The sequence below is a fragment of the Carassius auratus genome, chromosome 16 (assembly GCF_003368295.1).
Source record: "Carassius auratus strain Wakin chromosome 16, ASM336829v1, whole genome shotgun sequence".
In the NCBI taxonomy this organism is placed as follows: domain Eukaryota; kingdom Metazoa; phylum Chordata; class Actinopteri; order Cypriniformes; family Cyprinidae; genus Carassius; species Carassius auratus.
The window spans coordinates 3,788,288-3,809,457 of NC_039258.1; the positions used below are offsets into that span (position 1 = coordinate 3,788,288).

Sequence of the window (21,170 nt, forward strand, 5' to 3'; positions counted from 1 at the left end):
GTGTGTGTGAGTAAATAAACAAATTTGACTTTAACAAGGCGATGATGTGATGATGATAACCGGAATGTTTATTTACGATCTGATCGAATCTTTTAAATCCGGTTCGTTGATCGTTAGAAGCGTTTTTCAGTCTGAATCTCGGAGGCTATCTGATATCTGACCGTCTGTGATGAAGATGAAGGTGAAGGTGAGCAGCTCGCTGTATGTGGGCGATCTGGAGCCGGACGTGACTGAAGCCATGCTGTTCGAGCGATTCAGATCACTCGGTTCGGTTCAATCGATCCGAGTCTGCAGAGACCGACTCACCTGCCGCTCGCTCGGATACGCGTACGTTAACTTCGAGCGAGCCGCTGACGGTAAGATCACGGAGCAGTTATTAACCCCTTCTCAAACATTACTGACTGAGAAAGACATTTGTAAATAAGGATATATCGTCTGAGAATTATATTAACCCCACTGGAATTGAATTACATTTCTAAGCCTGTATAACTTGCTCAAAAACAGTACAACTTTTTAAAACCTACATATTTATTTCTATCAAAACAAAAGCGCATTAACATAGATTTAGTCATTTCGCAGACGCTTTTATCAGAAGTGACTTACAAATTTGGCAATTTATTAATATTACTCAGATTTTATTGTTATTTTACTTGCTTTAACTTTAATGTTCACGTTGAAAAGTGGTTATTTGTTCATGCTGCAATGGTTTATTGCCATAAAAAAAAAATGCTTGTAGGCTATATCTAAAAAAAAAAAAAAATGCTTGTATCTCTTAAAAAATTCTTGTATTGCTTAAAGAAAAAAAAAGTTTGTATCTCTTAAAAAATAAAATAAATAAGAATTGTACAAAATAAAAAATAAAAAAGATATTTTGAGGGTCTTAAAGCGTGTCCATGTTCCATTACTAAGAAGAAAATAAAAACATGTTTTAGAAATGTTTGCTTCTCATCAGGCTCAAAACAAACCCAAATGTGTTATAAAGGGGTTAAATAATTGTATATCAAACTCAAAAAGAGCTAATATTAGTCAAAGTGTGTCTGTTTTTGAAACTCAAGTCATGTTATCAGGAACTTGATTCTGACTGAAACGTGTTTATTGATTTTGGAGGAAAAATCTCCTGCATGTGAAATGATTCATTCAGTCTAGAAGTTCATAATGTCTTCTGAATCACTGCTGTGTTGGTTGGTCCAGCCGAGCGAGCCTTGGACACCATGAACTTTGACCTCATGCAGGGGAAGCCCATGCGTCTGATGTGGTCTCAGAGAGACCCTTGGCTGAGGAAGAGCGGCGTGGGAAACGTCTTCATCAAGAACCTGGAGAAATCCATCGACAGCGAGGCTCTGTATGACATCTTCTCCTCCTTCGGGACCATCTTATCCTGTAAAGTAAGGGACGACCTCCTCATTCGGCTTTCCTGTGCAACATCAGACCCGTATCGAGTGCGTTTCTTTCTCTGAAGGTGGTTTGTGATGAAAACGGATCGAAAGGCTTTGGGTTTGTGCACTTTGAGACGCATGAAGCTGCTGGAAAAGCCATCGAGAAACTAAACGGCATGTTGATCAATGAACAGAAGGTGTAAGTCAAGACTGAAATTTGGAGAAATGTAGCATTGCATCACTAGCTTACCATTGGAGTGAATGGGTGCCGTCAGAATGAGAGCTGGATGTGTTTCATCTTGTGTCTTCTCCAGATGTGAAACGATGGACTGGAGTGCTGTGGATTATTGTGATGTTTTCATCAGCTCTCATTCTGACGGCACCCATTCACTGCAGAGGAAAACTCTGTTCCCGTGAAGAAACAAACTCATCTACATGTTTAAAGGCATAGGAATAGAGCTTTGTAAGTTTCATATGTTGCTCTTTAAGGTTCGTGGGACACTTCAAGTCCCAAAAGGAGCGCGAGGCTGAAATGCAGGCGAGAAACAAAGAGTTCACAAACATTTTCATCAAGAACTTCGGGTCGGATGTGGACGACGAGATGCTGACGGAGATATTCGGTAAATTCGGTGAGTGTTGGTCTGTTTTGTGGATGATGTGGGTGAGGTGAAAGCTGTCTCTTGTTTTAACGCGTCTGTTGTTTGAATCAAAGGCCCGACTCTGAGCGTTCGGGTCATGACGGATGAGAAGGGACAGTCCAGAGGCTTCGGTTTCGTCAGCTTTGAGAAGCACAGCGATGCCAGACGGGTGAGTGAGGAGAAGAAGACGTGATGAAAGATTGTGCAATGTTATGTGCATCAAAGGAGCATTTATACCATTGTAAATATTCAGAAAAAGATATTATTTTTTAAGTATTAATGCCTTTTTTTATTCTGCTATGTTTTTTACCCAAAATCACAGAAAGACAAAACATTTTTAGAAATTAAGATTTATGCATCATCTGAAAACTGAATAAATCATCTCTCCATTGATGTGTGGTTTGTGAGGAGGACAATATTTGTCTGAGATACAACTATTAGAAAATCTGGAATCTGAGGGAGCAAAAAAAAATCTAAATATTGAGAAAATCACCTTTAAAGTTGTTTAGATGAAGTTCTTTGAAGTATATTACTAATCAAAAATTAAGTTTTGGCATAAAAGAGAAATTGATCATTTTGACTCATGCTTATGACTGCTTTTGTGCTGCAGGGTCACAATAATTTCCAGTATTATTTTAGTATTATAGCATTTTTTTTATTACCGTAATTAAAATTTTTTAACAAAAAGCTAGAGTTACTATTAATTATTATTATTATTTTTCAATTCACTTTATTAAGTTTTTACAGTTTTCTATTGAATTTTAAGGTTTTAGTAATTTTATAGTTTTTTATTTTATTTAATTATTATTTTTTGTAATTAAATTTTTTTTATTTCAGTAATTTTTAGTATATTCTACAAACAATGTATGATATAAATATAATTATGTATTACTACACAAAAAAATTTCAAAATCTAAGATTGTATTCATGGAAGCCCAAAATATTTGGTAAATCATAAAATCATAACCTTGTAATAAAAAGTCGATTTTGTTGTTGTTGTTGTTGTTGTTGTTATAATTGTTTCTACTACACAGGCACAGGTTTTTTCATGCACCTCTCATGTTTCTTATATAGCATTTCTGTCAATAGTTTTCAATTACAGATACATATTTGTGGCAGAAATGTACAGTAAAATTCATGCAGTTGGTAAATTACGTAATCACACAATGACTATATGTTGCTGTTGTATGTTGTTTTAGAGTTGGCATCATCTCTTCTGAGCTCTTTGACATTTTTAGTGAGAATGGTCATTAAGAACTAAACGAAGGCTCATAAGATGAGTAGTTCTCTGTGTTGTGACCTGAAGGCGGTGGAGGAGCTGAACCGGACGGAGCTGAGCGGCAGAAAGGTGTTTGTGGGCCGTGCTCAGAAGAGACGAGAGCGACAGACGGAGCTGAAGAAGCACTTCCAGCAGATCCAGCAGGAGCACATCATGCGCTGTCAGGTGTTTATTACTCTGATTAAACCTCCTGCAGGTCAGAGGAGTGAGCTTTCACCTCACTTTAAAACCAAGCAGAACTTAAACACATTATTAAAACCTTAGTCCACTTTAAAGCCTTTGCTATTTCTCAACTGTACAGCTGTGCATTGATTCATCACACTTATTGTTATCCCTGAAGTTGATTTAATTAATGTTATATTCATTGCTAAAGTTATTGTTATGGTAATCGCTGCAGTTATTGTTATGATGATTATTATTGTAGTTATCGGTATAGTTGGTATAGTGGTATACTTATTGCTATTGTTATAGTTATCTTAATAGTTATAGATATCACTGAAGTTATTGTTAGCTAACATTATCGGTATTGTTTTTGTTATCGGTAAATTTGGTATAGTGGTATACTTATTGCTATTGTTATAGTTATCTTAATAGTTATAGATATCACTGAAGTTATTGTTAGCTAACATTATCGGTATTGTTTTTGTTATCGGTAAATTTGGTATAGTGGTATACTTATTGTTATAGATATTGCTATTGTTATCGTTATCGTTATAGTTATCACTGAAGTTATTGTTAGCTAACATTATCGGTATTGTTTTGGTTATCGGTAAATTTGGTATAGTGGCATACTTATTGTTATAGATATTGCTATTGTTATCGTTATCGTTATAGTTATCACTGAAGTTATTGTTAGCTAACATTATCGGTATTGTTTTGGTTATCGGTAAATTTAGTATAGTGGTATACTTATTGTTATAGTTATTGCTATTGTTATCATTATCCTTATAGTTATAGTTATCACTGAAGTTATTGTTAGCTAACATTATCGGTATTGTTTTGGTTATCGGTAAATTTGGTATAGTAGTATACTTATTGTTATAGTTATTGCTATTGTTATCGTTAGAGTTGTAGTTATCACTGAAGTTATTGTTAGCTAACATTATCGGTATTGTTTTGGTTATCGGTAAATTTGGTATAGTGGTATATTTATTGTTATTGCTATTGTTATAGTTATCGTTATAGCTGTTGTTTGCATTATTGTTATAGTTATCGCTGAAATCTTTGTTATCATATTAAATCTAAAAAAAAAATTAAATTAAATTTATGCATTTAGCAGAGGCTTTTATCCAAAGCGACTTACAGTGCATTCAGGCTATCAATTTTTACATATCATATCATCATATTATATTTATTATAGTTATTATTACACTTATTGTTATCACTGAAGTTGTTTTAGTTATATTTATCGCTATAGTTATTGTTATTGTTTTAGTTATCAGTATAGTGGTATACTTATTGTTATAGTTACTGTTAATGTTATAGTTATCGTTATAGTTACTATTATAGTTATTACAGTTATTTTTATAGTTTTTGTTGCCGTTATTTTAATTGCTATATTCACCACTATAGTTATTTTGAAAGTTTTTGTTACAGTTATGGTTCTTGTGAACATGTTTTTATGGGCTTGACAGGGCGTGAATCTGTACGTGAAGAATCTGAGCGATAGCGTGGACAGCGAAAGGTTATTCAGAGAGTTCTCTCCGTACGGGAACATCACCAGCGCTAAGGTAGAAATGAGACTGCCTTTGGTTTTTATGGTTCATAATTTCTGTATTTATTTAATTGTAACCCAGTAAATGCAAAGATCCAAAGGTTTCTTCTTCGTTCAGGTGATGACAGACGGAGGCCGCAGCCGAGGCTTCGGATTCGTCTGCTTCTCGTCTCCTGAAGAAGCCACCAGAGCCATCACTGAGATGAACTGTCGCATCATCGAGTCCAAGCCCATATATGTGGCTCTGGCCCAGAGGAAGACGGATCGCCAGGCTCTGCTCATCCACCAACACATGATGAGACGCCAGCAGCAGGTCCAGATCCACATCACACTTTCTGATCATCCACACACTGACACACAGAATCACAGGTGACCAGATGAGCTGCTGTTTCACAGGTGCAGAATCTCTCTTCATTCAGCTTCACCCAGCCTCAGTGCGTCAGTCCTCAGGGTGAGTGCGCCTCTTAAAGAGACAGTCCACCAATAAATACTTTGGTGTTTTTAATGAAACCAGAGAGATTTCTGTCCCTCCTTTCAAAGTCCAGGTAACTAAAACTTAATGCGAATCCATAAGAACTGAAGACGAACTAGGGTTCTGAATAACAGGAGAGTGTTAAATGAGGGGAAAATTGTCATTTATGGATGAACTATGCCTTTAAATAATAAATATGTTTTAATTAATTAACAATTCATTTCTAAAAAACAAACAATAAAATAAAACACTAAAATTGATCAAATCATAAAATGTCAAGTTTAAATAAATCATTTAAAAATAAAAGCAATTAATAAAATCAATCAATAAAACACTTATTTAAATTCATTCATAACAATATAAAAATAAAAACTATTTTAAAACGAAAACAGCTAAAACAAAACACTTAATAAAATTAATCAAATAATAAAAATGTTAAAGTAACATGAATCAATTTAAAATAAAAATGATTGAAGTGAAACACTCAAATTTAATTAAATAAATGACACCACACAAACATGAAATTAAAATAATTTTAAATAAAAACAACTGAAATTAAAATATACTAATAAAGATTTTATCATAGAAATATAAATTTAAAATTAAATCTAATAAAGTAAAAACGATGAAAACACAAAAATTCATAAAAATGGAATCAAAGTAGCAAAAAAAAAAGCATACTAAAATGAAATCGTAAAAATGTGAAATGAGGATAATGTTAAAATAAGGTCAAAATAAAACTAAAAGTAATAAAGTAAAATTAAAAGAAATATTTTTTAAAATTAAAATATACTGAAAATGTATTAAATAATAAAAGAGAAATTTGAATAAATAATTTTAAGCATAAAAAGTCAAAATAAAACATCCTTTTATAAAAGGTCTGTGATGTGAGCGTCCGGTGCATGTCTTCATCATCTCTCTCTTACAGTGGATCTCAGTGTGTGGTCAGCAGCGCAGGACATCTACACGCCTGAAGGTCACCATCATCACGAGTTCACTAGTGATGCACAGCAGACGTGGGCTGTTCAACAGGTGCACGTCTCTCACAGATCACTCTCTTGCTAAGTTTCCATCCAAAGATTCACATTTAACCTTTGTGCAAAACTGGAATATCAACATTTGCGAATAAAGCACCATTGAACGACTCAAAGAGATATAGATGCTGTGTACTAGATCGGTCCACTGTGTAGTCAATTTATCCTGTCCCATCGTGAAAAGTCACATGACTTTTTTGAGTCACATGTTGGAATTTATTTGGTAAAAGTGTTTTTATCATAGTTTATGCACATTTTTCCTTATCAGATCAAATTGTATCAAAAAAGTCAGTTTTTTGAGGTTATGTGCATCATGGCATTTCCATCAATTCCAAAATACGCCTAAAAATATACCTTTATACCTGTGGATTCTTGTATGTGTGTGCACTGTGTAATAGTCATTATATATCCTAACAGTTTGGTGTGGTTTCTTGTCCACAATCAGGTCCAGGAGACTCTGAGCTCCCCCGTGTCCAGCTCAGGAGAAAACCAGAAGCAGATGCTGGGCAAGTTCTCTCCTGTATTACTGTGTCGTGTTGATCTTGTCGAGCTCTCGTCTGATGTAGTTTGATCCGCAGGTCTCAGTCTCTTCCCGCTGGTGCAGGATGTGGTCGGGCCGCTGGCGAATCAGATCACAGAGATGCTGCTGGAGACGGATGAGTCTGAGCTGCTTCTGCTTCTGCGCTGCCAGCAGTCTCTGTGCATCAAGGTCCGCTCCTGCACATTCAGCTTTGGTTGCTTTTAGGGATGCACAATATTATCGGAATGTTATCGGAATCAGGCGATAAAGGTTTAAAAAAGTAAAAATCAGATTTGAAAAATGTTGCCGATATTCCTTGCCGATAAACAGTGTTGTGGGAAACGAATTACAAGTAATGTAACGTAATCAGATTACTTTTTTTTAAGTAACTAGTAAAGTGACGCATTACTTTTTAATTTAGAAGGAGATATCTGGGTTACTTTTTCATTAGTTATTTTCAAGGTTTTCTTTTTTTTAATAAAGTTTATTACTCCTAACTAATAAGCTTTTGGCTCAAAACTAACTAAAATTTTAAATTATTTGTTTATAATGTCGACATGGGAGAGACTTGGTGTTGTTTTAAAACAAAAGTAAATATATCGGTATCAGTATCGGCTACAACGATGTGAAAAATATCGGCATATCGGATATCAGCAAAAATCTAATATTGTGCATCCCTTGTTGTTTTAATGTGTGATTTATTTCTGTGTGTGTCTGTGTGTGTGTGTGTGTGTGTTCAGGTGAACGAAGCGCTTGCTGTTCTTCAGTCTCATCAGCCGATGGAAGCGGCTCAGATATCGTTTAGCAGCCCTGCTCTTCAAGCCGTCTGAGACACAGATATCAATGACCACACACAGAATGAACAATTATAAAATTTAATATTCATCAGATTTATACAAAAATATTTTAATTAATTTAATAATTCAGTGTATAATGAAAATATCGTTGTGGTAAATAAATGTGTTTGCAAATACGTATTTTTTCTGGTTTGCTCTTTGCAAGGCATTTTATTATTTTTGTTGTTGTTGTTGTTGTTGTGAAATCGCACTTATTTGTTGTTTTAAGTCGATGCAGATGTAACCTAAGCAATAAAAAGCTATTGTCTCTAAATTCAAACAGTTCACTGGGTACTACTTATAGTGTAATTAATCTAATTTAATTAAATTTACTGGCATATATTGTGTTTACAATATTGCCTAACCATTAAAACAAATAAATGGATTAATAAAAATGAACATACACGCAAATAATGCATATATATATATATATATATATATATATATATATATATATTGACAACAAACTCTTAGAAGAAAGGAATCATTGGGGTTCTATATATACAATAGGGTTCTTTACTCAACTCCAAAGAAACTTTTATGCTAAAAAGATCCTATAATGTGGGAAGTTGTGGGAAGTCGTGGCCTAATGGTTAGAGGGTAGGACTCCCAATCGAAGGGTTGTGAGTTCTAGTCTCGGGCCGGACGGAATTGTGGGTGGGGTTAGTGCATGAACAGCTCTCTCTCCACCTTCAATACCACGACTTAGGTGCCCTTGAGCAAGGCATCGAACCCCCAACTGCTCCCCGGGCGCCGCAGCATAAATGATGAACACTGCTCCGGGTGTGTGTGTGTGTGTGTGTGTGTGTGTGTGTTCACTGCTCTGTGTGTGTGCATTTCGGATGGGTTAAATGCAGAGCACAAATTCTGAGTATGGGTCACCATACTTGGCTGAATGTCACTTCACTTTCACTTAATGACAAGAAAGAACCCTTTTGGCACAATATCTTGAATTTTGTAATTCAAATTCGTAATTAGAACGTAATTAGAACTAGCTACTAAATTAGTTAAAAATGTCTATCCATATACAGCTACGATTTGCCAACCCCAATCTGACTCAAACTGAAATGATTCGCGAACCCGCTTTGAACTCCCGAACTAATTCAAATGATTCGCGATCCCCAAACTGACTCAAATGATTCGCGATCCCGCTACGAACTCCCGAACTGACTCAAATGATTCGCGATCCCGCTCCAACTCACAAACTGGAGTCAGATGACTCAAATGATTCGCGATCCCGCTACGAACTCCCGAACTGCTTTAAATGATTTGCTATCCCCAAACTGACTCAAATTATTCGCGATGCCGCTACGAACTCTAGAACTTATTCAAATGATTCGCGATCCCCAAATTGACTCAAATGATTCGCGATCCCGCTACGAACTCCCGAACTGATTCAAATGATTCGTGATCCCCAAATTGACTCAAATGATTCGCGATCCCGCTTTGAACTCCCGAACTGACTCAAATGATTCGCGATCCCGCTACGAACTCCCGAACTTATTCAAATGATTCGCGATCCCCAAATTGACTCAAATGATTCGCGATCCCGCTTTGAACTCCCGAACTGACTCAAATGATTCGCGAACCCGCTACCTATATATGTCTATGTTCTGCTCATCATGACAGGACCTTGATCAGTGAGCTGCATCTCGGGCCGATGATGACACTTCCAGGGAGGCATGTTGTACACGCCCCCGTCCCTTGACTCCACCCCCACGTCAAAACAGTGCCACAAGGAGAGATGTACAGAAAAGTAAAGCGCAAAGGGAAAATGGTATCGCAAGCTCAAACTAGACTGACACACAAAATAAAAGCATCATTGCAAATAAATGTATATATATGACCATGGAAAATATTTATTGCAAAATCATTGCTTTCGCACTGTTTTATTTGTTTTGCAATTCTTAATTTTTGTTTGCAAAAAGCGAATTATACATTGATAAATGTATTTTCCTCAATACTTTAAATAAAATGTTTTAAATTTGTTTTTATTGTTTTTGTATATTTTAAACAAGGTAAATCTTTCTGATTTATTAAAATAAAAAGTCACATACATGGATTTTTCTGGGCTAAGCCCCGGATCTCCACTCACCCTAGAACCACCCCTGTATATATATATATATATATATATATATATATATATATATATATATATATATATATATATATATATATATATATATATATATTCTACATTTTGAGTTACAGCTAACATTTATTTTTAATGTTTATCCCGCTGCGGAAACGCCTTTCATCTTGTTGTGAATTGATATTAAATGTATTATATGTACTTCATACAAACCAATCCATGACCTTTACGTTCGCACTTATATTTTTTCGTGAATCACGCTACTCTTATTCTATTAGCCCGCGGACTCTTATTCTGCTCTTACGTAACCGTATAAAGGAACCACACGCAACATCCGGCGAGGTCGCCTTCTTGTGTGCCGTACTTCCGCTTCTCTTCCCCTATCTTGTGCGGTGCGAGAGAGAGCGCGTGTGCCTCAGAGCTTCGGCACACATCTTATATATAAAAAACCAAAAAAACCAAAAAAATTCACAAAACAGAAAAATACCAACAAAAATTCTACTTTTATTACCGAAGACCTCGGTGAAGCAGGATTTGAGAACAGGTTTGAGGAGTTTAATCGCACCGTTAGGCCTGAGGAGATTTTAAATCATCGACACCAACGAAACATCGACGCCAAATCGGTACCGAACGCGTTTTAAATCGTCTTTGAGTCTGTTTTAAGAGTATTTAACCGTGTGAGAGTCGAATCGAGCATTTTTGGTGTCGTCTGTCCGCGTGTGCTCAATCAGGTCCTCGTGTCCAGCTCTGAAGATGAACCCCAGCGCGCCCAGTTACCCGATGGCCTCTCTGTATGTGGGGGATCTACACTCGGATGTGACCGAGGCCATGCTGTACGAGAAGTTCAGTCCAGCCGGACCCATCCTCTCCATCCGGGTCTGCAGGGACATGATGACGCGCCGCTCGCTCGGTTACGCCTACGTCAACTTCCAGCAGCCCGCCGACGGTGAGCCGAACCCCGAGACATACATACATTTATAGTCTGTATGTTCATATAAAGTTACATGTATAATAGTAATAGTCAAATAGGTTTAACTTAATGAAGAAATATACAATATTCTAATGCGTATTTACTATTTCATATGTTCGGTGCGTGTATATATATATATATATCTATATCTATATCTGTATTTATTCTAAGAAAATGTATGTCTTTTTTACTTTTTATGTTCTATCATTTTAAATTATGTATTTTTTATTTTTAACATAGTATGTATGTGTTTTATATAAAATATATATTCAATAATATCCTATGTATAATTTATAAATTTGTATGAATTTTACTAATATAATTTTTATATTCAAAGCATTTATAAATTTTGAATCTTTATAAATTTGTGAAATTTTAGAGTCGTTTTTAAATTAATTTTATATAGTTTTTATTTTATATATTTTTATGTAGTTAATATTTTTTTATAAATATTAATTTATCTTAGTATTTTTTTTTAATTCCGTTTTATTTTCAATATAATATAATTTTGTGTGTATTAGACACGTCAAGATAAGTTGCGTACTTGGCAATCTCCTTACTGTGCATTCACACCAGACGTGACTTGCCCAAATTGTTCTATTCGTGTGTACATTCGAATTTATTTGATTTCAACCACCAAACATAAAATATAATTCATTTTGGGTAAATCTACCCGGTAATTTGGTCTTTATTCAATTGAATCTATTTATTCCAAGCATGGTGAACGCACCATTACTCATGTTCTAACTCCGTTTCAGCCGAGCGCGCCCTGGACACGATGAACTTTGACGTGATCAAGGGCCGTCCGCTGCGCATCATGTGGTCCCAGCGAGACCCGTCCCTGCGCAAGAGCGGCGTGGGAAACATCTTCATCAAGAACCTGGACAAGTCCATCGACAACAAGGCCCTGTACGACACGTTCTCTGCCTTCGGAAACATCCTGTCCTGCAAGGTGAGGTCGAGTGTGTGCTGTGAGACGCATGTGTGAGGTGTTTGTGCTCGTGCTCAGCTGCTCTTCTCTCTCTGAAGGTGGTTTGTGATGAGAACGGCTCTAAAGGATACGGCTTTGTGCACTTTGAGACCCACGAGGCTGCAGAAAGAGCCATTGAGAAAATGAACGGCATGTTGCTCAATGACCGCAAAGTGTAAGTGTTTGATTTAACTGCATTGAACTAAACTGTGTTTGGTTTGGAGTGAAGCGTGATGAGTGTGTCTCAAACATCATGTGCTACATCTAAAACATTTCCCCAAGTTATTAACTTGAAATATTTTTTATAGCTTCCTTTGTGTTAAATTGCATTATTATTATTATTATTAAGTGATGATCTTCTCCATGAATAAAGCATTAGATGCTATGCCGTTGATTTATTAAAAATGCTCAATATTCATAATAAAGGTGACTTGTCTCTCAAAGGTTTGTGGGACGCTTCAAGTCTCGTAAGGAGCGCGAGGCAGAGATGGGCGCCCGCGCAAAAGAGTTCACCAACGTTTACATCAAGAACTTCGGAGAAGATATGGAGGACGAGAAGCTGAGGGAGATTTTCAGCAAATTTGGTGAGTTTTTTTTTCACTGCTAGCAGTTTTTTTTTTTTAAGTCTTTTAATATAGTTTTTATTAATTTGTCTATATATACATGATACTTGTGTATTGTGCATATTTATGTATATAAAAACAGGCATGCATGTATATTCACGAAAAATTGTATGTTTATATAATTATATGTAGTTTTTTTTTGTAATGATTTTGGTTCGAGTTAAATGTAATAACGAGCCTGTAGATGTTTTGATCTGGTCACATGAGTCGGATCTGACGTGTGTGTGTGTGTGTGTGTGTGTGTGTGTGTGCAGGTCCAGCGCTCAGTATTCGAGTCATGACGGATGACGGCGGTAAATCTAGAGGCTTTGGGTTCGTCAGCTTCGAGAGGCACGAGGACGCCCAGCGGGTGAGCAGCGGCGTGTTGAGACTTTGTGTGGTTTAGTAACGATCTGTTGTTGTGTCCTGACTAGGTGTATGATGAAATCTCATTTTCATGCTGAAAATTAGTGTAGAATTCACACGGATTAACGTGCAAAAGAATTATAACTAACACTTTACCATAAGATCTCATTAGTTAACCTTCATGCATTAACATTAATAAAGAGCTACATTTGTTACAGAAGTCATTTAATCTGTTAAAAAGCACAGCTGTTAGCTTATTAATAATAAACTTTATTTCCAGACCCAGAGGGATCCATAATACAATACAAAAACACACACATAGAAAAAAACAAATAATAAATATACAAGAATTAAAAATAGACCCACCACAGTGTTCAGTGTCTAACATACAGACATGTACACCAATGGTTCCACCGTCTGGACGAAAATCTTACAGAACTTAATCTACTAACTGATGTTATTAAAATAATTCTGTCTTCTCTAAAAATGCTCTATTCTTTTCTAAATTACGTAATGTATATATTGAAATTTCCTAAGATTAATGAACTTTTAGAAGAATTTCATTGGCAGTTTAACTAATGAATCAACTAATGTTAATTAATAGAAAGCATGAGCAGGCAATAACGAATCAAAACATTTTCAATCAATATCTAGGTCATGTTGTAGATTAAAAGCATCGGCTGATGTCACAACACCGACTAAATGTAAAAAGTTACAATCAATAGCCGATTAAGTCTAAATATTTAAGTATTTGGTGCTGTGTGAATACAACAATCTGAATGATGTCATTAAAACATGTTTCAGATACAAAGTAGCGCAGCTGCTGCTTTGTTTACATGGTTTCCAGGGTAACGGCTGCATCTCTGCTGTTTAGCGCCATCTGCTGTCAGAGTGAATGTGCTTCTCATCCGAGCTTTATGTTGAAGTGCATCATCGTGCATAACCATTCCCCTGATATGTGCCAGTCTAATCCTAACGTGTCTGTTCTGGTCGTCAGGCCGTGGATGAGATGAACGGAAAAGAGCTGAACGGGAAGCAGGTGTACGTGGGGCGCGCTCAGAAGAAGGGAGAGCGTCAGACGGAGCTCAAGCGCAAGTTTGAGCAGATGAAGCAGGACCGCATGACGCGCTACCAGGTGAGCACCAGATGAGGGCGCTAAAGGCTTGTTCATGTCTGTATGTCAACATTAACACTTTAATTTTTTTTTCAACAGGGAGTCAATCTCTACGTGAAAAACCTGGATGACGGTCTGGATGACGAACGTCTGCGTAAAGAGTTTGCTCCGTTTGGCACCATCACCAGTGCTAAGGTGCGCACTAACTAGGGCTGGTCGATCTTTATTTGATTGAATCCATATCAATTCCTAAATCCCAAGATTGATGTTTTTAGCCTATACTTCTCTCTCTCTCTCTCTCTTTGTTGATGCATGATTAAAATTCACTACACATTATTTGTGTATATATTTCAGCAACAGATTACGTAGAAACATAAACAGTGTTTTTAGTGTTGTAAAACCCTTCCCAGTGTTGTTCCTCCAGGTCTGTGTGTTGTTCTGAAGTCTGCTGGTTGTTGTGTCCAGGTGATGATGGAAGGTGGCCGCAGCAGGGGCTTCGGCTTCGTCTGCTTCTCATCTCCTGAAGAAGCCACTAAAGCGGTGACGGAGATGAACGGTCGTATCGTGGCCACCAAGCCGCTGTATGTGGCTCTGGCTCAGAGGAAGGAGGAGCGTCAGGCTCATCTCACCAGTCAGTACATGCAGAGGATGGCCAGCGTCAGAGCCGTGCCCAACCCCGTCCTCAACCCCTACCAGCCAGCGCCACCTTCAGGATACTTCATGGCTGCGATCCCACAGGTCAGAGGAGGCCTTGACAGTGCTCGGTGATAATATCGTAATATAATCCCAAACACAGGCACGGTGCTGTTCTGCCTCGACCGTGATTCGGTTCCTAAGTGAATCAACCGTTTAAATGATTCGGTTCAATAGCAATGACTCACTTATTAACAGTGACTTGCTGCAGGTTAAATGTAGCCATGTCTTGCATTAAACCGTGTGTAAATGCATCTTTAGGTGCAGCTAATGTGCTGATTTCATTTGCTTGCTAACAGCCCAAATGTCTTACTATTCTAATTCACTGATTAAATATAAGAATTTGACTAGGTAATGGATGTTTATAGAAAAAATGGCATTTTAAATGTTAAAAAACATTAAAGTGAAAGATTAAAGTGCCCCTGTAATGGGTTATGAAAGGGTTATATTTGGGTTTTGAGAGTCTTCAACAACAGGTTGACATGCATGCAAGGTCTAAAAACACTATTTTTACTTTACTAGCTCAACGACTCCCAAACGTTTCGCTAATTTCGATTAATTTTTCCAAACCCCTCCTTTGCGTGATGCTATGTTTAGAAAGCCATGTAAAATTAATCATTATGTGGTTTCTCTCTCGGTGTGTGATTGACAGGCTCAGAATCGTGCTGCTTACTATCCCACCAGTCAGCTCGCTCAGCTCCGCCCCAGTCCTCGCTGGGCCACTCAGGGGGTCCGCCCTCAGCGTGAGTCTCCACCCACACACTCTTAGCCCCGCCCACCAGAACTCTTCATTTCACTGCTCCGTTTCTGATCTCCGTTCCAGATTTCCAGGGCATGCCGAACGCCGTCAGACCCTCGGGGCCGCGTCCTCAGACCTTCGGTGCCATGCGTCCCGCCTCCCAGGTCCCACGGGTGATGGCCCCCCAGCGCATTGGTGAGACACCAACACACACTTACACACACCGTAGATAGATACACATCATAGATTTAATAGTGCACTATTAAAGAAAGATTTGGAGTTCATTAACATACACATGTTAAACTGTTTAAGTGCGTTCCTGCAGTTGAGTGATCCTGATTGTGCTGTGTTCTCCGCAGCATCTCAGGCCATGGGTCCTCGTCCCTCCGGTGCAGGCGCAGCCACAGGTGCGGCTCAGGTGAGAGGAGTGCCACAGTACAAGTACGCACCTGGAGTCCGCAACACACAGCAGCACATGCCCTCTCAGCCGCAGGTGCCCATGCAGCAGGTACGCACTTTAATCTTAATGGAACCTTTCCCATTTACTCCCATACATTTCGTGTTCAGTGTGTTTTTTTAAAATACAATTTTCGCCATGATTTTTGTCATTTTGACTTTTTCGATTAACGTTTGTGTTTGTCTTGATTCAGCCTGCGGTCCACGTTCAGGGTCAGGAGCCTCTGACGGCGTCCATGCTGGCTGCCGCCCCTCCACAAGAACAGAAGCAGATGCTGGGTCAGTTTAACCCTCTCAATCCTGTTGTGCTTTTTTGTTTTTGTGTGTGTGTGTGTGTATTAGAATGTGTCCGGTTTCATTTAAGTCATCATAGATTTTTACTGTGACTTTACAGAAGACACCCCTCGAAATACCTTCCATTGCAAGAATAGTTAATATACCAAAACATCTCGTCAGGCATATCTACAATCATTACAATAAAGTACTTTAAATTTAAAACCAGAAATTGCACGTTAAATCCATGTGTATATATAAAATGTACCCCAAAAAATGTTTAATTTTTACTTGATTTTTAAAGATGTCAGTTGCATGTTTTAATGTATGTCAGCTGTAAAAGTCAGTAGTATTTCAGGGTAATATCTGATGCATGCTCTCTTCTGCGACAGGTGAGCGTCTGTTCCCGCTCATCCAGAACATGCATCCCAGTCTGGCTGGGAAGATCACCGGAATGCTGCTGGAGATCGACAACTCTGAGCTGCTGCACATGCTGGAGTCTCCGGAGTCCCTGAGGTCAAAGGTCAGTGCTCAGGGCATGCTCACTTTAGTTATTGGGATTTTCTGTTTTTTATTTTATTTTTTTTATCCGTGTGACCTCATGGACATTGTCTTTTTCAGTTTTGTTTAACTATGTAAATTTTGTCACAGGTGTATTTTTATTGGAATTATTTATCCATTTCCTTTATTAAATCTATTTTACACTAGGTACAGAAAACAGTTCGTCATGACCTTATAAGGGAAAAGTTTGGTGCTGCACCCAAAGTTTAACTAAAAGCTCGTTTTAAAAAAAAAATCAACTTCAAATTTGGAACGCAACTTGTTTAGATTTATGGCTTTTTTTCTTTCTGAATTTTTGTTCACTTTTTATAAAATATGTATCTTTATAAAAAATGGCTCATAAATCATTCTCACAAACTGAACCATATTTTTAGGTTACTTTACAAATTTTATTATTTTATTACTTCAGCAATAATCTGTTAAGGGTCTTCTGTACAATGAGACCAAATGTAAATCTGTACTTCCAAGCTTAAAAATTTTTGACCGGTTTTGGAAATTTTTCTCTATGAACCTATCTGTAACATGTTGTTTTTATTTAATTGACGCACATGGGTTAATATTCAGTATTTAAAATGTGCTTGATCTTGCAGGTGGATGAAGCGGTCGCAGTGCTGCAGGCTCATCAGGCCAAAGAAACTGCTCAGAAGACCCCCAGCGCCCCTGTGCCGGCCGTCTAACACCAGGTCAGGAGGTGTTCTGAGGCACTCTTTAATGATTCAAGAAATGCTTTGTTCTTCTAGTCTTATGTTTTTCCTCCTCTTCCAGAATGGTTCTCTTCGGCACCGTCTTCACCAAGAGGGACACAGTAAAAAAAGAAAAAGTGAATAAAGATCGAAAAACAGAAACGCGAACAAGAAAAAAAGATGACATCCAAATGTTTTGCCAGGTTGAGAAACTAAATCTTGACCTTGATTATATTAAAAAAATAGAAAAAAAAATAGAAAAAGAAAAACCTTTTAATTTTGAAAATTCCAAAACATTCCTTTCTTTTTATTCCTCTTAATGAAAGCTCATTGTCAGCGATGTTCTGGCAGTGGATAGCTGAACATTTGGTAAAGTACATTGGATTAAACTGCTTGAATAAATAAAACTTTAAACATTTGTCATGGTTCATGTGTTTTATTTTGATTTATGATGGGTTGTGCTGAAAGCCTTTGGACACAAATCAGCTTATTTTAAAAGAGCTGCACATTAGTTTCTCAGAAACCATTTTATAGTTGCACAAGTCCACTGTAGTGAATGCAGATGAACCTGAATGTTGACATGGTGTTGTCAAAGTTAGAAAATGAGTTCACGACCTGATCTACGGTGCATCTCTGGGTTAATGTCCTGAAGGTGGTGTCTTCAGTCATAAGATGGAGTTGATCACATTTGGCACATGATCAAAACAGAACTTTTTCTTAGATGTCTAGTTGTTTAAATGCATTCCTCTTTGTTAGTTACAAGTTAACATGAGTTAGCAAACTGAAATGTACTAAATGCAGCCTAAAAAAAGTGTTTTAAAGCAATGGTTGAGTTGTGTTTAGGATTGAGTTAATTGATCAACTTTCGCACTGGTAGCATTGACTTACTGCATTTAAACATTATGGAGTCCTGGTTCTAAATGGTTATTATTGGCAAGACATTAATATATTGGTTCACATGATGGAAACTCTTATGATTGGTCCTGAACGCCTTACAGGATAATTTGGTTTCTCCATTTGAGTAAAAAAAATAATGTGTATATATGTGTGTGTGTATTAATGCTTTGACATGTACATCACATGACAGTAGCAGTAAAAAAATATGTGTATGTTTATATATATATATATATATGTTTTCAGGCTGGTTGAAGATTTCGCTATTTAATTTATTTGAGGAACCAATGTTTAAACAAGCCAAAAAAAAAAAAAAAGAAGTTATTACTTTTAAATAAAAGTAACTTTTGATAGCCTTCCATATTTTCTTTACATAATATTTTTGTTTTATGTAGAAAAACAACGTTTTTTAGGAGCCGGATAAGGCTAATACAGCGCAAATGGCAGAAGGTCCACCAAAATTTAAATGTATATTATTAAAACTTATAATAACTTTAAGATGTTATCAAAAAGTTCAAATTAAAACAAATCCATATAATAAATAAATATATAAAGACGAGGCGACCGTTAGGATCCGCGTTCCGTTTTTTAGCGCGCAAATTACTAGCGCGCGTGTTCATTCAGTCAGATATTATTAGCCTTCATATCTTCCATATCTTCACATCTTTACACATCATATTCGGTGAGTGGGGAACTACTAAGATGAAGACACGTTTGCTTTTATGTTTCTGAACGTTAATGTTAAGTTTATTTCAAAATATTGGATTAACCTTTCAATGCTGAGTGGAATCGCGTTGTTCGTAAAACGCAGTGTTCGTGAAATAACTGTATATCTCGCTCTGTCGGATTATTAGTCCTGAAATAAAACATTTAAATGAAAAACCTGATAGTTACTCATCTGTGACTGACAGGAAAACCGGTTACTCGGGTTCACCAACCGAAAGAAAACTAAACGATCTTAACCCTGGCCTTCAACTTTACAGCTCAGTCATATTCTTATGACCGTCATAAAATCTGGAATATAAATAGATTCAATATGCTGCCATTGTGAAACACGAATCACATCCTTTTGATAACACTAGAATGGAATGTGAAGTGAAATAAAGTGAAACAGTGCCATTTGACCTGAAATAGGTGTCTGTGTATAACATCTTTTGTTGTAGTTTTCAGTCAAAGTTGCCGAAAATAATTTAATACGTCATGACGTGAATTTAAGCATACAATCTGCCATTTAAAATAAACATTTATTAAATGTATTTTCAGTGATTTAGCAGATGCTTTAATCCAAAGTGAGGTCAATGAAAGCAATCAAAACAACCAAAGATCAATAATATGCTGTTCTAAAGGTTTAATAACATCACGTTTAATTAAAGCACAACTGGTTAAATGTGATCATAAAACAAACCCCCTTTTCAGAATGAATATATAACATTTATTGAATTCTGTACACACTAAGAACACATCTTTATGGATTGCGTTGTCAGCATGTTTGAATTGTTTGGTAATGTTTTGCCATTGATTTACCAATGAGATCCAATCCTAAACAACAACTTGCACGGCCAGCTAAACAATCCGATGAGATAAAATCATTCTGTCACTCTGTATCTTTATTTGGAAACCTTTGCAGGAAATCACGTAGAAAAAGCTTGATTGTGTGTTCAGATTCGTAGTTTTTTAGTAGGCTTATATCTCTATATATCATTGAATATTGGATCATATGACTATTATACAGTGTGCTAAAAGCTCTTCACCTTCTTGCCTTTTTCTTTTTCATGTTGTGTTGTTTACAGCAGTGTTTTCTCAGTTCCTCCAACAATGCACATGTTGGACGTGTCCCTAACCAAACACACCAGAAACACATCTACACCGTGTACTTTTGGACGCATAGGACACGCTGTTTTATCTATCTCCCAAAACAAATATCTAAAACATCCTTAAATCAAGACGGATTTACTGGAGATGCTAAATATTGCAAGATTCGAAACAAAAAAATGCGAAACTCAAATCAATATAAAATCTTAAAATGTTGAGAATTTCCATCATGAATTGAATCAACACTTCATATTCAGTAAACATGAGCTCATAAATAAAGCATGCATGATATTAAAGAATGAGCAAAATGTTGTTTCAATCATTCTAGATCTAGCACCCTACAGAACATCTTTTCAAAGGAGTGAAATAATCAATTGTAGCAGCTGTTTTCTCGTTTCGTTTGTCTGTCACGAGTTATTTTTTCTCTTTTACTGTGGAGCTGGAGATAAGGTGGAGTCCTCAGTGTCTGTCTCAGACTGTCTCGACCTTCAATAAACACTGGCTTATCAAACGCGTTTACAACCCGTGATTCAATCGCTATAATTCAGACACTGATCCGTGTGATTTAGACTCTTTCCAGACAGAATGTTCTAATCGTGATAAAGTGCATGATCACTATGAACCACAAAACATCATCATCATCACAGAGATCCAATTTATCTGACATTCTGCTGAAGTGCACAAAGAATATAGGAAGCGACTTTGAATTATGAAGAGCTGAATGTTGTATCTGTTTTACTGCAAATCAGTTCATAGTAGTTTTAAAACCAAAAAAGTATTTTACACTAACTAATTCTAAAATGACGAATCGTTGGCTTTGGTGAGCATCTACAGAAATCATAATATTTATGATGGAAATGTAAGTGGGATTACACAAGTAGCTACTTGTAGATTCGATTGAAAGTAATATAGTAATTATCTTATCGGGTTAAGTTCTCAGTGCTAGGTACTGCTGAGATAATAAACCAGGACAAGATCATGACGTTACAGAAAAACACCTCCATGATAGAAGAATCCTCAAGAAAGTGATTTATTTATCCTGAATTTGTTCTGATTGATGAATGTTTCATGATGTT

The 21,170-nt window shown here is 36.8% G+C and overlaps 2 protein-coding genes across 3 annotated transcripts; both read left to right on the top strand.

Annotated features, from left to right (window-relative positions):
• Positions 1 to 77: 77 nt before the first annotated feature.
• On the top strand, positions 78 to 8,127 carry LOC113115791 (polyadenylate-binding protein 1-like). Its single transcript, XM_026283411.1, has 13 exons — positions 78 to 356; positions 1,192 to 1,385; positions 1,460 to 1,575; positions 1,866 to 2,005; positions 2,089 to 2,183; positions 3,321 to 3,458; positions 4,928 to 5,023; positions 5,126 to 5,320; positions 5,404 to 5,458; positions 6,408 to 6,511; positions 6,959 to 7,019; positions 7,092 to 7,222; positions 7,774 to 8,127. Exons 1-13 carry the CDS (start codon positions 170 to 172, stop codon positions 7,861 to 7,863), a joined length of 1,602 nt encoding a protein of 533 aa, XP_026139196.1. The 5' UTR covers positions 78 to 169; the 3' UTR covers positions 7,864 to 8,127.
• Positions 8,128 to 10,328: 2,201 nt separating this feature from the next.
• LOC113115783 (polyadenylate-binding protein 1-like) lies at positions 10,329 to 17,806 on the top strand. Of its 2 annotated transcripts, XM_026283400.1 has the most exons (16): positions 10,329 to 10,584; positions 10,693 to 10,907; positions 11,690 to 11,883; positions 11,961 to 12,076; positions 12,346 to 12,485; positions 12,779 to 12,873; positions 13,867 to 14,004; positions 14,083 to 14,178; positions 14,449 to 14,721; positions 15,329 to 15,419; positions 15,500 to 15,610; positions 15,775 to 15,923; positions 16,066 to 16,150; positions 16,537 to 16,667; positions 17,296 to 17,388; positions 17,471 to 17,806. In XM_026283400.1, the coding sequence occupies exons 2-15, from the start codon at positions 10,715 to 10,717 to the stop codon at positions 17,380 to 17,382; spliced, it is 1,899 nt and encodes a 632-aa protein (XP_026139185.1). In that variant the 5' UTR covers positions 10,329 to 10,584; positions 10,693 to 10,714; the 3' UTR covers positions 17,383 to 17,388; positions 17,471 to 17,806. The 2 variants fall into 2 exon arrangements, with proteins under 2 accessions (XP_026139185.1, XP_026139184.1); XM_026283399.1 differs by having other exon boundaries at positions 10,329 to 10,907.
• Positions 17,807 to 21,170: the final 3,364 nt, after the last annotated feature.